This window comes from Barbatula barbatula, assembly GCF_947034865.1.
Source record: "Barbatula barbatula genome assembly, chromosome: 1".
Lineage (NCBI taxonomy): Eukaryota > Metazoa > Chordata > Actinopteri > Cypriniformes > Nemacheilidae > Barbatula > Barbatula barbatula.
Window position 1 is genome coordinate 11,302,633 of NC_136766.1, and position 13,786 is coordinate 11,316,418.

General features: G+C 38.9%; 1 protein-coding gene across 1 annotated transcript in view; it reads right to left on the reverse strand.

Annotated features, from left to right (window-relative positions):
• Window positions 1-13,352, reverse strand: part of kcnq1.1 (potassium voltage-gated channel, KQT-like subfamily, member 1.1) — a gene marked incomplete at its 5' end in the record, with an annotated part of 29,700 nt that extends 16,348 nt beyond the window's left edge. Inside the window, 10 exons of the mRNA XM_079463883.1 lie at window positions 45-155; window positions 254-349; window positions 453-563; window positions 707-847; window positions 3,236-3,332; window positions 3,436-3,514; window positions 3,613-3,739; window positions 9,476-9,566; window positions 12,555-12,663; window positions 13,070-13,352. Of these exons, the coding sequence (XP_079320009.1) occupies window positions 45-155; window positions 254-349; window positions 453-563; window positions 707-847; window positions 3,236-3,332; window positions 3,436-3,514; window positions 3,613-3,739; window positions 9,476-9,566; window positions 12,555-12,663; window positions 13,070-13,352 (1,245 nt within the window). The remainder of the gene's footprint in view (window positions 1-44; window positions 156-253; window positions 350-452; window positions 564-706; window positions 848-3,235; window positions 3,333-3,435; window positions 3,515-3,612; window positions 3,740-9,475; window positions 9,567-12,554; window positions 12,664-13,069) is intronic.
• Window positions 13,353-13,786: the final 434 nt, after the last annotated feature.

The window sequence follows — 13,786 nt, forward strand, 5'->3', positions numbered from 1 at the left end:
TTTTTAGGGCCTATATGTACAAGCATCTTCACGTGGCCACTTACCTTCAATTTAGGGCTGGACACTGAGGTGCTGGATGTCACATGTTTTCTCTTCAAAAATAACCTGAAGGTTGCAGAATCATCATTCTCAAGGGCAAAGCACCTCCAGGACGCCTTAAGCATGAGAAGACACAGGATGACTCTGGAAGGTCTAATCGGGGAACAATATGAATGACAAATAATAAGCTATTTAAGGTATATAGGCAACACACCTGTATCAGACACGCAGCTGCAGGGATTTGCCTGTTGAAGTGTTTTTGTCTCTGTTTCTGCTGTACCTTCAGAGCAAAACCAGAGCCAAGGATTCCCTGTGGGGAAATACTGTCATTATTGTTGCACTGTCATGCTGTCAATGGCCTGCTGTGTGAAGAACAATTGTGCTGGCTTTTAAACTACATCTCTGTAACTTACAGCAGGCAGGGCAAAAAAAGAAATGGCGAAGACAGAGAAACACGATGCGATGGTCTTCCCTATCCAGGTCTGAGGGACCTTGTCTCCATAGCCAATAGTGGTTACTGTAACCTGAGCATACATGCAGAAAGAACATTGACATTCAACACCCATTACTCAACACTATCCAATTCATTGCTGTGTGCTTTCAATAATATATCATATCAATATGTCATAGCTATTGTGTCGGTGTGAGGTGCGGGGTTTCTACCTACCACACCCCACCACAGAGCATCAGCATAGCTGCTGAACTCAGTGATACCACTATCATCCACTGCATCCTTTTCTGCCAGATACACAAAGTAGGATGCGAAGATGAGCCCCAGGAATCCAATATAGAGCGTTGTAATCAGTTCCTAGAAAAAGAAAACATTCTTAAAATATTTGAATGCTCTTGATATAAAATCATTTTGTTTTGTTTTTTGGAAATGAAAAGTCCTTGGTGTTGCATGATAATTAGATCATCCCTATAAAATAATCAATACTTGTGACAACATTCCCATTGTGAATTTGCAATACTGCTCTTTAAATTAGACGTAATATCGCACAAAACCAAAATTTATTCTGCAACAAGACAGCCTACAATTACGTTCTGCAGTCAACCAGCCCTGAAGTAAATGGCAAGAACGCAAAGGGACAAACCTCCCCGTATACTCACAATTTTTTACATTTACATTTAGTCATTCAGCAGATGCTTTTTATCCAAAGTGACTTACAAAGAGTTCAGGGAGCAATAAGCGATATTTCATAAAATAGCAACAGTACGATAGATGCTAATACAAAGTTACCAGTTTCAACAAAGCTAGACCGCTGCCTGTTGAGAGAAGAGAGAGGGTTGGTTTTAATTTTTTTATTTGTCTGTCAAATATTCACAGAAGAGATGGGTTTTCAGTAGTTTATTGAAGGTTGTGAGATGTGGTTGACTGGACCACGTAAGGAAGAATGTTCCACCAGGAAGGAGATGTGAAGGAGAAAAGCGCATTCAAAAGTAGGGAAACATTTCATCTTTAGAGAGGATTATTTAGTTTTATTCCTGATATTCGAAGGTTCACATGATAAGAATGTCACATAAAATGTAATCTTTCACTGTTTATATTAAGGTAGGTCTGAAGAGTTTGTTTCCAAAATGAGTAAATCATGTTTTTATCATGTTATCTGTCATGATTCTCGTGGTGAGACACGGAGAGAGGACCCAGGTGCAGACAGCGGGTAAGGGGTTAACATATTTTAATAAATAATAAAACATAGACCCACGTGCGGGTAACAGAACAAAACAGGGATACAATAACATGACTAAAACTAACTACACTTAAACAAGACTTAAATTAACTTTTGACATGAACTACAAATAACTAAACTGACAAGACATGAACTCACCAACCAAATCACAATGAACCAGCACAAGACAGAAGACACAAGGGCATTAAGTAAGGGAGCAAATCAAGAGGGAAACAGGTGTAGGGCATTAATCAATAACGAGGGTTACGAGAGGATGGGAACAAAGACGAGACCAGAGAGAGTGTCTGTAAGACCATAATAATTGCCTCTCTCCACATTAAACATGAGGTTCTGTCATGATCCTGCCACTACACTAAGAGAAACATGACATGATGCAGCAGAATCATGACAGTTATCATGTTTTTATTGTGTTTGTTAGCTGTTTTTATTTATTATGGCTTGAATCAAAACAAACCAACTGCTGTTTGAATAATATTAATTGGAATTCACAATAAAAAAGACGATTTTTTAATTTGAGATCATTTTGGAAATATTCAGTGTTGGGCAAGTCACTCGAATAAATTACTAATAAGTAAATAATTACTAGTTACTTATTACATATTCAATAGTGTAATTAGATAACTGTACAAATGACTCCCTCCAAAAAGTATTTTATAACTTATTACTAATTACTTTCTTTATCCTATTGCAACCTTGATTAGTTAAGTGATTCAAGGATAAACATGAACCAGCTCTTTTAATTCATTCAAATAAATTATATAAAACTACATAAAGTATTATTAACTGACCAAAGTATTACAAATGTGAGGACCATACATTGAAGCACAGATTTTAAAGTTATACTTTGAATTTTGATGTCAATTCTACTATTGTACACACAAATATTACACAAAGTACTTAGTTTAATTACATCAGAAGTAACTGTAAGTTATCCCTTACTTAAAATTTCCAATGGAAAAGTAAAAATATTATTATAGAATGTCCATCACAATAAAAATGGCAATTCAACCATTAAATGATGATTGATCTTTGAAACAAATAACTAAAACACCATTTTATCAAAACATATTTAAGTGTGAACAAGACCTGTAGCTATATTCATTTTTTATAATGTTTTTATTATGATTATATTTCACTAGGCCTATATACTTATTATAGTTCGAATATGAAATACATTAGGATAATAACTTATTCTTTAAAAAATCTAAAGGTTTTGTGATGATTAACAATGGTATTTTAAAATTATGATTTTGTTCATGTCCCGGCTTCACAGACAAGGCTTAGCTTAAGCCAAGACTATGCTTTAGTTGAATTAAGAATTTAAAATAATATTTACTGGTGGTGTGCATCTTGAGACAAAACAATGGCACTGACATATTTTAAGATATGTCAGGGTAAGTTATTTTCAGTTAAGACAGCTCAAACATTCATTTTAGTCCGGGACTAGCCTTAAGCCTTGTCTATGAAACCGGGCCCATATGTCAAACAGGGTTAAGATCCCCCACCTGTCTGTGTATAAAGACCACTGATCCAAGCAATCGCCATGTTCCTCCCTGTCGATCCACATGCAGCATTCGTAGGATTTGGAGGAAACGCACTCCTCTGTAAACAACAATATTAGGGCTTTAATGTGATGACAGTTACAACAAAGTTTTAATCCTGTGCCTTAAGGAAAGAAAATACGTGTGGCTTGGGAAAACCTTACCTGACAGCAGAGGTGGCAAAAACCTGACCTTTAGAGCCAAATGCCAATACAATAATTGAGGCCACCACTACAATTAGGTCTAATGGAAGACAAGGAGGACAGGATTTTTTTATCAATGACATCATATTCATACATCAACCACAGTAGGGCCTTTTGCTAATTATTTCACACACTCACCAATAACAGAGATGGGCTTTCGTGCAAAGCGGAGCCTCCCCAGAATTCCCACATATTTACTTCGACATCCTGCTGACCACAGACGCACCACATACTCCACACCAAAAAACACAACCAGCACTAATTCCTACAGAATGAAAAAAAACACACTGTGCTTACATGAAAGTTTCATGCATACATGATAATGAGAAGTTAATGTGATATTTACAACATGTAATGTTTGCTGGAACATATGGAAACAGCGTATGGTTAGCGAGCTAATACATTCCTGACAGTCACTTGTGTGTTAAACAATATAACGCGCTGTGCATGAATACAACATTGCAAGTCTCAATAAAGAGATTATTTTCAGTGAATTGTCTGCTCTGTGAATGGCTTTAACAACAATATGGCTTTATTATGTGAAAAATGTGTGAATGGTTTTCATTGTGAATGCATTCAGCTGTCTAGAAATTCCTTCTGAGGAACAAAACTGCCCTTTTCAAATATGTATGAGGTATGTCCAAAACAAAATCTTTTCAACTTTCCTCTGCAATCCTGCCTGAGGTAATGCCAGATTTCGGGACAAAGAATCCATTTAATTATTGTGATTTGTTGTTTGTGTGGGATTGATTATAGATGAATGTATTATTTGGTCATGCATCAGTCAGAACACAGTTTCTTCAATAAAAACACATTTCTTTTGGACAATATACTTTGAGTAATATTGGTATACATAAGACACATTTAACAGATGCATATTAAGACTTAACAGCCATGACACAGGGTTGTGTGAAAACACAAGACGGTTGGTTCATGGTCATTTCCAACAACAGCAGTTGCCCTTGTCTGCTTCTTAAAGAAGAGAAGACAAAAGAGGGCCCAGAGTCTGCTGAGCACAGGCCCTTTGAGAGCTGTGAAGAAGCAGACATGTATGAGTTATGAGGCTGGCCGTGAAGCCCTCTGTCACATAAGCAGTCTGAAGAGCTGGATCCAGGCTCTGTCTGGGTCTGAGAAGGAGCTTGGTCAACTGCCTGGGGACGGCTTCTGGCACAGAGTTAGTGTGTCTAAATGCCACTAAATAATAAAATGAAATTACAGGTGTGGCACAGCCCTGGCCTGAGGGAACAAGAAGGGTGAACCAAGGAGAGGCGGGTGGACACATAGTGACAGAAATGTGACTTGAGCCAACAGAGGTCACAGCAGATCAAAGAGACCTCTAGGCAACGAGCAACTCTTGCTAGACTAAAAAGTAGGCCAGCCTCCCCTTTGAAATACAAAATACCCAACAATTAAATGTGCCATCAGCCATTGTATACAACAACCCATCCGTGGCATAGACAATAGAAATTTTAAGGAAAGAATTCTCAAACCTGCCACTGACTAAAAAAGTTGTGTCAGTGTTTTTAACCCTTACATATTTCATTAGGCATACTCGTTTTGTTCACCCCACGCTACTGGTTCCTCTACTTGGTTTCTAATTAAATCTAGACTTGTGATCGCACTGACCAGCTGTCAATTGAAAGGTCTGGGTGAACGACCAGTGGGCGACAGAGGCCATGGGATCAGCTTTAGGGGGGTTGGGGGCAGAGGAAACAAGACCCCAGATGCAAAGGCTTCTCTAGGTTACCATGGCAAACAGATATCCCATCCAAAACATAGCTGGAATGCCAGCGTGAAGAGAGGACGAGTGTCGTAACAACACAAGCCAGCAGACCCTTGTCATCAATCTCATGAGATTACATGAAATTTTTATTAAAACAGATTTGGTGTGAACCACATGGTTGGACTCAGTGAATGGCTTCATTTGACCTTCGCTCTAGCCTATGCAAACAGTTGAAGTCCATTAACAAATAATATCTGTTGTATTAACTAACTTACCCCTCACTCCTGAGGAGAAAGCCACAACGCAAACACATCATCTGTGTGACGGCGTAAAGATTTTTGTGTGGATTTGATAGTCTTAATTCCTCTTAGAGCTGCAACTAACGATTATTTTAATAATCGATTAATCTGTCGATTATTTGTTCGATTAATCGATGAATCGGATACAAATTTTTAAAAGCATTCATTTTCAACCCTTTATTGAAAAATAGAACTGACATTGCAAAACATATTTCAAAAGCTTTATTATTACTTATTATATTATTATTACAGCTTGCTGTGGTTTACATGATGCATTTCCCATCAAGAAGCCTCTCATGGTTTGCTGTTTTTTTCTGGAATTGTTTCGGGTCTCTCTGATGGTCTTTCCTCTACCTCCGCTCTGCTTTTTTAATTTATTTTTTCTCCGCTATGCTGCGCGGCGCGATCAACTTTTTTTAGTCCTGTGACACACTAGATGCGTGGCGTGAGCGTCTCAGAAGCCTGGCGTGACCGTTTTTAAATCGGCTCCCATGTTAACAGGTTAGAGCTTGCACACTGCCTGCGTGAGACGAGCCGCACGGAAAACGCGCGCATGCTAGGAATTGAATCGACGCCTATTTTTCACGAGACACGCAAGCGTGTTGGAAGCGTTTCCAGGCAAAATAGAATAGGAAAAGATGTTTATATGTAATTTTGTACACGAATACATATTAATGAATGCCATTTTGATGTTTGAAAGCTAATCATCATTTATTTGATCGTATTTTCAAATTGAATTTCATTAAACCAACATCTACACGTTACGGGGTTTACATGTCCACTGTAGAAAACATCAGGACTTAAATCATGTTTATAATGCATTTTTGGATAAACAAAAAGTGAATATTGAAATAAATTATACATTAATATTCCTATTAAGTATGAGATATTATTACTAAAATGTTGCAAATGAATACTCCAATTAACTACCTTTTTCCATAAAATCTTCCTCCAAGAAAATGCTTAGGCTATATCCAATGAAAAGATACATTGCATTGAATGGGAATATTAATTTATGTCCATCTTAAACACATATTGCATAAAGTAAACTCGTGCATCAATTGATTACGTTACATCTTTAATAACATATCTGAGAATCATCTTAATACGAATTGTGGTTCGTATTAAACCCCAAAATGTATTGGTGACTGAATTATTTTTGTTTTTTATGCTCTTAACAATGTGATTAAAAATGGAAAAAAATATGACACACTACAATAACAACGTAGTCTAGTGTGTCATCTGAGTGACGGTCCAACATCAGGTAATAAAGCTACAAAACATTTGGAAATGTTATTTAAATAAACAGACAGCCTACTTACTCATTTTTCGGATTTTGGAAGGTGTAGGTTATGTGAAAAAAGTTTAAACATGTCGTGAATACAAGACCCTTGTCTGTCGGCGGCCTCCCTCTATGTCACCATAGCAGCAGCAGCGCGCCAGCGCCGCGTCAGGCACGGTGCTGGTGTGCAAAGATACAGAAAACACGACGCAGCCGCCACAGAGCTGACACGCAACAGAAACGCCACGCTCACGCCACTCAAACATGTGGCGCGCGTTATAGTCGCGCGATACAACGAATCGATAATGAAATTCGTTGCCAACATTTTTAATAATCGATTTTTATCGATTTTATCGATTCGTTGTTGCAGCCCTAATTCCTCTGATTGAAAATTTACACAGTAAAATGTCAGGAAGACACATTCTTATCTGAATCACTCGACAGGTCTTAACATTCACACAAAGGGAAGCCATTAGCTACTGATGGAAAAGGGTTGACGCCTTATCAGTGGAAATGTGACAGAGATTAAGGTGATTTGTCCTCACACTCCGAGTAACCTCAGCGTTAGAAATAAATATTAAAAAACTCCAGGGGTTAGGAAGTTCCCTCGCCTCATAACAGTTCATATCCATTCACACAAATAACCACACCTCATTCCTAATTTGCCGCTTTGTTATGTTTTAGAAACTTAAAACTTGCAGCATAATGGTTAGTTTCTATTAGCTTCCCGAATCACAAAAAGCCGAAAAAACTCTTTCCCCCGGGGTTAAAGCATTACGGCAAATTGCCAAAATACAGCAATAAACACTCATTGCACATTCGAATAGGAAACATTTCATCATTATCCAGGCTTTTGTCTTTTTACAGTTTTATTAGCCAATCATGGGGGGCCTCGGTTAACACAAGGCCCATACTGACAAAGAGGGCGACATCTGTGTTCTGTCCAATTAGGGGAGGGCCTATCTGTAGATGATAATTGCTCGGAGCAGAGTTTGCACCTAGTAGCATGACTACTGTTTTTCCAACACCTACGGACAGAGCTTGATGATGTGTTATCACACTTAGCATATGGAGGAAGCCGGGCGACAGTTATGACGCTTATACGTGGAAGCATGTGAGATCACAATCGTCTAGTGTGGAATTTCTCGGGACATGTGATGTCAGCGCAGTGTAACGTCCTGTGCGACATCCACCGCCTACCAATCTTACAGAGGTAATGATCAACCTTTGAGGCTTCACTCCAGAAGTGTGACGCACACAATAGATCCGGAATAAAACCGAATAGGGCAAGTTAATAAGTGCCGGTGACATGTGTTGGGTGGTTAGTAGTGCTAATGCTAATAGTAGTGCAGTAGCACTCCCTGCTCACGGTGGACAATGTCCTGTTAATATGGATTAACAGGGCCTATCAAGACTGACACTTGAAAAAGAGTTCAACAATTGATCTAAGGTAATGATTAATCTGTTCTTAGTCAGATCTGCCCGATAAGCTTTAGCTTCATTTACATATTCACTTACTCATAGTAAAGCACTCGTACAAAGAGAATTTGGGAAACCGTGATATCTTTCCTTTGCAGAATAAACAAATGTCGTGGGACGAATTTTGCGTCATGGCTTGGCAAGAGAAAATGAAAAAAGGGGCATGACTGCTTTTGTTTGCCCGAACAGCTGTGAGACGCAATGCCTCATTAAAATAGGGTGTGAAGGGGGGGGGGGTGTAAGGGGGTAACAAGCTGATTGGGTCCAAAGGGTTTCAGCCCCTAAAAGGGGGTTTTCTCTTCCTGTGAGAACACCCTTCTGTGACTGTATTAGTATCGTATGAGCATTCAGCCATGGATATAGAACTGTATTCGATTTTTGATGGCCTTAAGGCACAATAGACAACACCTGTTGTAATCTTGGTTAATCCCAGGGCCACGCTGGACGGCTAATCCGAGAGGGTCCTTTCTAGAGCTGGAGTCTGTGGAATTAACTTGTGATGTGAGGCATTGCTTAATGAACACAGCGCATAGGTTTAATCCCATTAGCTGGTGGCCGGATTGACCTCTGACATGCGGTCACCATTTTTAATCTCCATCCCTCCCTTTTCCCTTTTTCTGCCGGATTTAGACAATGGATCCCCAACCCCCTCATCCACGTTCTATGGCCTGCATAACATGTAATATTGCATAGGGAACAGTGAGTAATCGTGACATATGGCACGGACATTTAAAAAACAAGCAAGCTATTGACTTAAACATTGATTATGTTCATATCTAACATAGTCTCTGTTAATAGAAAATGCGTTGGCAAGCACATTAATTACGCGACAGACTGTGATCTGAATATCGATCCAAACAAAGCCTCAGATGCACCAACAAGGCAGCCTGGAGCAATTGATTGTTTGCACAATTGCTGCTGGGATTAAACAGAAAAGACTGAATATTTTTTGCTGCAAGTACTGGCTGCCATTATAGACAACAAAGCATTATTTTTGGTTAATCTAGGGTAATGTAACATAAACGGTGTGGAGTTATTTCAGAAAATGTTTAAAAGTATCATTCTTCCTGTGGTCTTCAGGCCTTAAATTCGACATTAGAACATGAAAATGTACGTACTGACGCCCTCTGCTGGACAGTGCAATACTAACCTACATCTGCATTACACAGAACAAACACACTTTGATTTAACAAATAACTTTAAAGCAGTGAAACTCACCATCCAGAACAGTGTTCTATTAGCCAATGATTGATATTCGTCAATGGTTGACAGCACACTGAGGACCAGGCAAGACAGCACAATGAGAAATCTGCAGAAGGAAAAGATGAAGTGCAATTTTAATATCTCTATGAAAGAGTGATGCAATAAAAAATATTTCTTAGACAAATAGGGTACACATTTTTTCTTGTGTTTCTTTATGGTTGATCAACTATTATTACATAACACATAAAAGGAAAATGCAAAGAAGATTACTACAGAATTGACTCACATTGACTCACACAGCAAAGATTTGTTTTTGCGCGTGTGAATATCTATAGGCCTACTAAAAGGCAATACATATTTTTAAACTAATTTGTGGAGAAAACAATATTGGTTTCAATTCTGTCAATGGTAACAGCTGATAGCTGAGTTTTCAGTGTATTTAAAAAGGTAAAACTTTGTAACAGTGTAAGGTTAAGCACATCACTACAAGGTCATCATTTGTATGCGCAGTATGTACCAACAAAGGCTTTATTGTTACTCCAAAGACTAAAGATAAAGTAGTGTTCTTTTGAAGAGATAAGTGTGTTTGTTCACACGCAACCATGCTATTAATCTGACAGGGACAAACTTTAGCTCCAAACCACATGATTTCTCCTTCAAACGCCTTAAACCTTGATAATGGCTTTTCCGGATAAAACAGAAAAAACATCATGATTAAAAATAATTCAAATAACCGATGGAAATCAAAAATTTAAATTATATTTAAAACGTTATATCTGAATGTAAAAAGGTGTATAATAAAAATAGTCTGATCTCAATTTGAACAGCCTTTTTCCACCTTAGAAATGTTGCAAAAGTTTATTGCATTTATGACCTCAAGACTTGACTACTGTAATGCACTACTTAGTAGTTGTACTGCATCGTCAATAAACAAACTACAGTTAGTTCAGAATGCAGCTGCCAGAGTTCTAACCAGGTTCAGAAAATACCATCACATAACCTCAATGTTATCAACCCTTCACTGGCTACCCATTAAGTATCGTATTGACTTTAAAGTTCTTTTAATCACTTATAAAGCCTTAAAGGGTTTAGCCCCTACCTACCTAACAGAGCTTCTATCACACTACAACCCATCACGCTCTCTGCGATCTCAACGCAGGACTTTTGATAATACCTAGAATAACTTAATCCACCAAAGGGGGTCGAGCTTTCTCATACGTAGCACCTAAACTCTGGAATATCCTTCCCGACACTATTCGAGGATTAGACACACTCGCCCAATTTAAATCTAGATTAAAGAAGCATCTTTTCAGCCAAGCATAATGCAAAATATGCTAAATAAACCACCGGGAGACTGCTGACATTAGATATAAACTCCATGTACTGTGTTTTACCTTTTTTGTGTTTTTCGGTTCGTTATTTTCACCTGTAAAGCTGCTTTGTAACAATGCAGATTGTGAAAAGCGCTATAGATTTTTTTTATTGAATTGAATATTGAATGCAGCACATTTTTTCCGTCTTTTTAGTCAGTTAATTTGCTAATTTTCATGGCGGTGATGTTCAACTTCTGCAACCGCTCATCTCAATAATTCATTAGTCTGACTTTGTTAGCAACAAAAATAAAGCACCAAGAGGTATGAAGCCCAGCTGCTGCCAATAGACAGAACCCAGCTGTTGTCTGTCATCACAAATTTAGTGGGAGGGGCCAGAGACATAAACGAACATGCAAACATAACCTTGGGGTTAGATTGCTAGTTGGCAAACAGTATCCATCTTTAAATGAAATCAATACCGTTGAATGACCTTGAACCTGCCATAAGCCGCCTGTAAGAGACGCAGGTCAATAAACATGCCGGAGGCTACCGCACCATCCGGCTCCTCATCAGCTCACTGATGCCGGGGTTTAGTGGCTAAAATAATTGATCTGCCAATCGGCAGTGGTTAGTCAGGGATAATAAACGCGGCAAATGACTGTGTTCCTCTCAGCAATTACAGGTAATCTCATCCATGGCAATCAGAGGAATTAGATTGTGTTTTAATGCGAAGATTTAAACATGCATCAGTCCATTCAATAAGTCGTATACCTGCAGAAACCTTTGAAATTCACAGTTCTTAACCTGGAGGTCTGAAAATGTTTATACTCGCGTCATGTTTTATGCATTAGATGTTTTCACCTAGCCACTTATTGTGCATCCAATACATTTATGCAGAAAATATCTTTCCTGGGATTCAAACTTACGACCTTTTTATTTCAAATTCAACACTATAGAACCGTTAACTACGCAGAGATGTTAACCCCTGAAATGGTCTACATCACTAATATACATTATATGTGGGGATTAATTGAACTTCCTATTTGCTCCGCAAACATGCAAACTCCACTTTTTTGTAACTTGATTTTTTTAGTGACCAATCTGGATGTTCTTATCCTCTCCTCTATTGTTTTATCTCTGTTCTACATGTCACTGCTGTCTTTGGCCACCCAGTGAGCTCAGTCCAGACCTTGCTTGACAGCGAGGGGCATTTCACACGACCACCTATCGCACAGATAACCCTAAACATGTACTGACCACCAATTACTAGTTTTACAAACAGCATGTGCACCTGTTCACAAACAGGGGTCACACTTTGACGACAAGTGTCGTTCCCCCACAACCTTTGAAGCAGTGATAAGCATGTGCATGTTCTTGGCTAACCTAGCCTGCCTCCTACGCTCTCAATTACCCACAAGAAGAAAGACACTTCTTTTTATTCGGGATAGATTCTTCAATTTCTTGCCACGGCTAACAGTTGGCTAGTGGTTAAGGCCCTGGGCAGGTAAGGCAAGAGCTGGGCATGAATTATGAATAGAGAAGCCCAGTTGTGCCCTTAAGCGAGGCAATTAACTCCATATTGCTCCATAAGGTCTATCTTGAATATCAGTGCTCTGTAAATCACTTCAGATAAAGCCCATCTTCAAAATCACAAGCAACCAGTTAATTACAGAATACAATGATCCGTCCAATCTTCAGGTGATTCATCATTCTTTTAATAATAAAAAACAAGTAAGTCAACCGCCATTCCTGTCACCGTCACACTCTCATGTTGTGCTGACATTTCTACCCAACACCACTGAGTCACAGGGTTACCAAAACCCACAGGGCCCCTGCTGAAGAGAGCCACCCCTGCAGCCAAGTTTAGCTGCGCTATCACATCCTCTTCTGCTAGAGATACAGACAGAGCATGAAAGAGAGTCTGTGTCCTTTTATTTGGGGAATTGCAAAACAAACGCATCCTGTTGCAGTTTTCTTTCAGTTTATACAGTACGCACCATCATGCACATATGTCTCTAATAAATTATGAATGCCATAGCCTATGGTTTTTGAAAATAATACAAAAGGACAACACGCAAGCGACTTTTATGATAAAATTTTGTTTATGCGTGCAATATGTTGTAGCCTATTTAATTTTTTAAGCTGCACATATATTTTCAGCAAAAAGTTATCTAGAGCCATCAGCTTCATTGTTACTTTCAAACACTTCACACAAAACAGCTATTTTTCATTCCTTGTGTTGAAAATCACAGTTAATATACTTACACTGTGAAATGATACACAAAACATTTCCAACCCGACGGTCTCTCCAGAAAGTTATAGACGCGTCCCTGAAAGAAGGATCGGGTGAGTATGGGACGGGTGGTGCTGTACACAGACATGCGGTGATGGAAATGCGACACCCGGCGCTGTGTGATTATTGTCGGTGCCGTCAGGATCTCATTGCGCTTATTCACGTCCGGAGGGGCTGACCTGCCGAACCTCACGCTGTCCTTTTGCATGTGCAGAATCTCGCTTATCCCTTGTTCTGAAGGTCCGATTGTCCAGGAAGGCTCCGTGGCTGAATTCTGAGAGCTCATATTGCTGCTCTTACTTGCTGAAGTGCACCAGTATATCAACAGGTAACGGGTGGAAACTTTGTTAAGATTGATTTGATCCTCAGCGATTAAAAATGAAAACGTTTTGCATCGCTTCATTAGTGTTTTTCAGATGTCCAGCGGCAAATATGTTTACTTATGATAGTAAAGTGAAACTGGCATGGCAGAACAACGGGTGAAGCATCCCATCATCATAAGCGGCACTTGACTGTGTCCAACTGAAAGTGCATGTGTCAATATTCATAATCCAGCTGTGACGTGCCAGGAAGAGGCGTCAGTGCCAACACGTTTTATTTATAGGCATAATTACAATCAATAAATCAGTTTCTGTAGGCTATAGCAACAACAACTACAACTACTATACGAAGAAATTCGATTAATAACACATTTATTATCTATTTTAGATTTTAGATCAA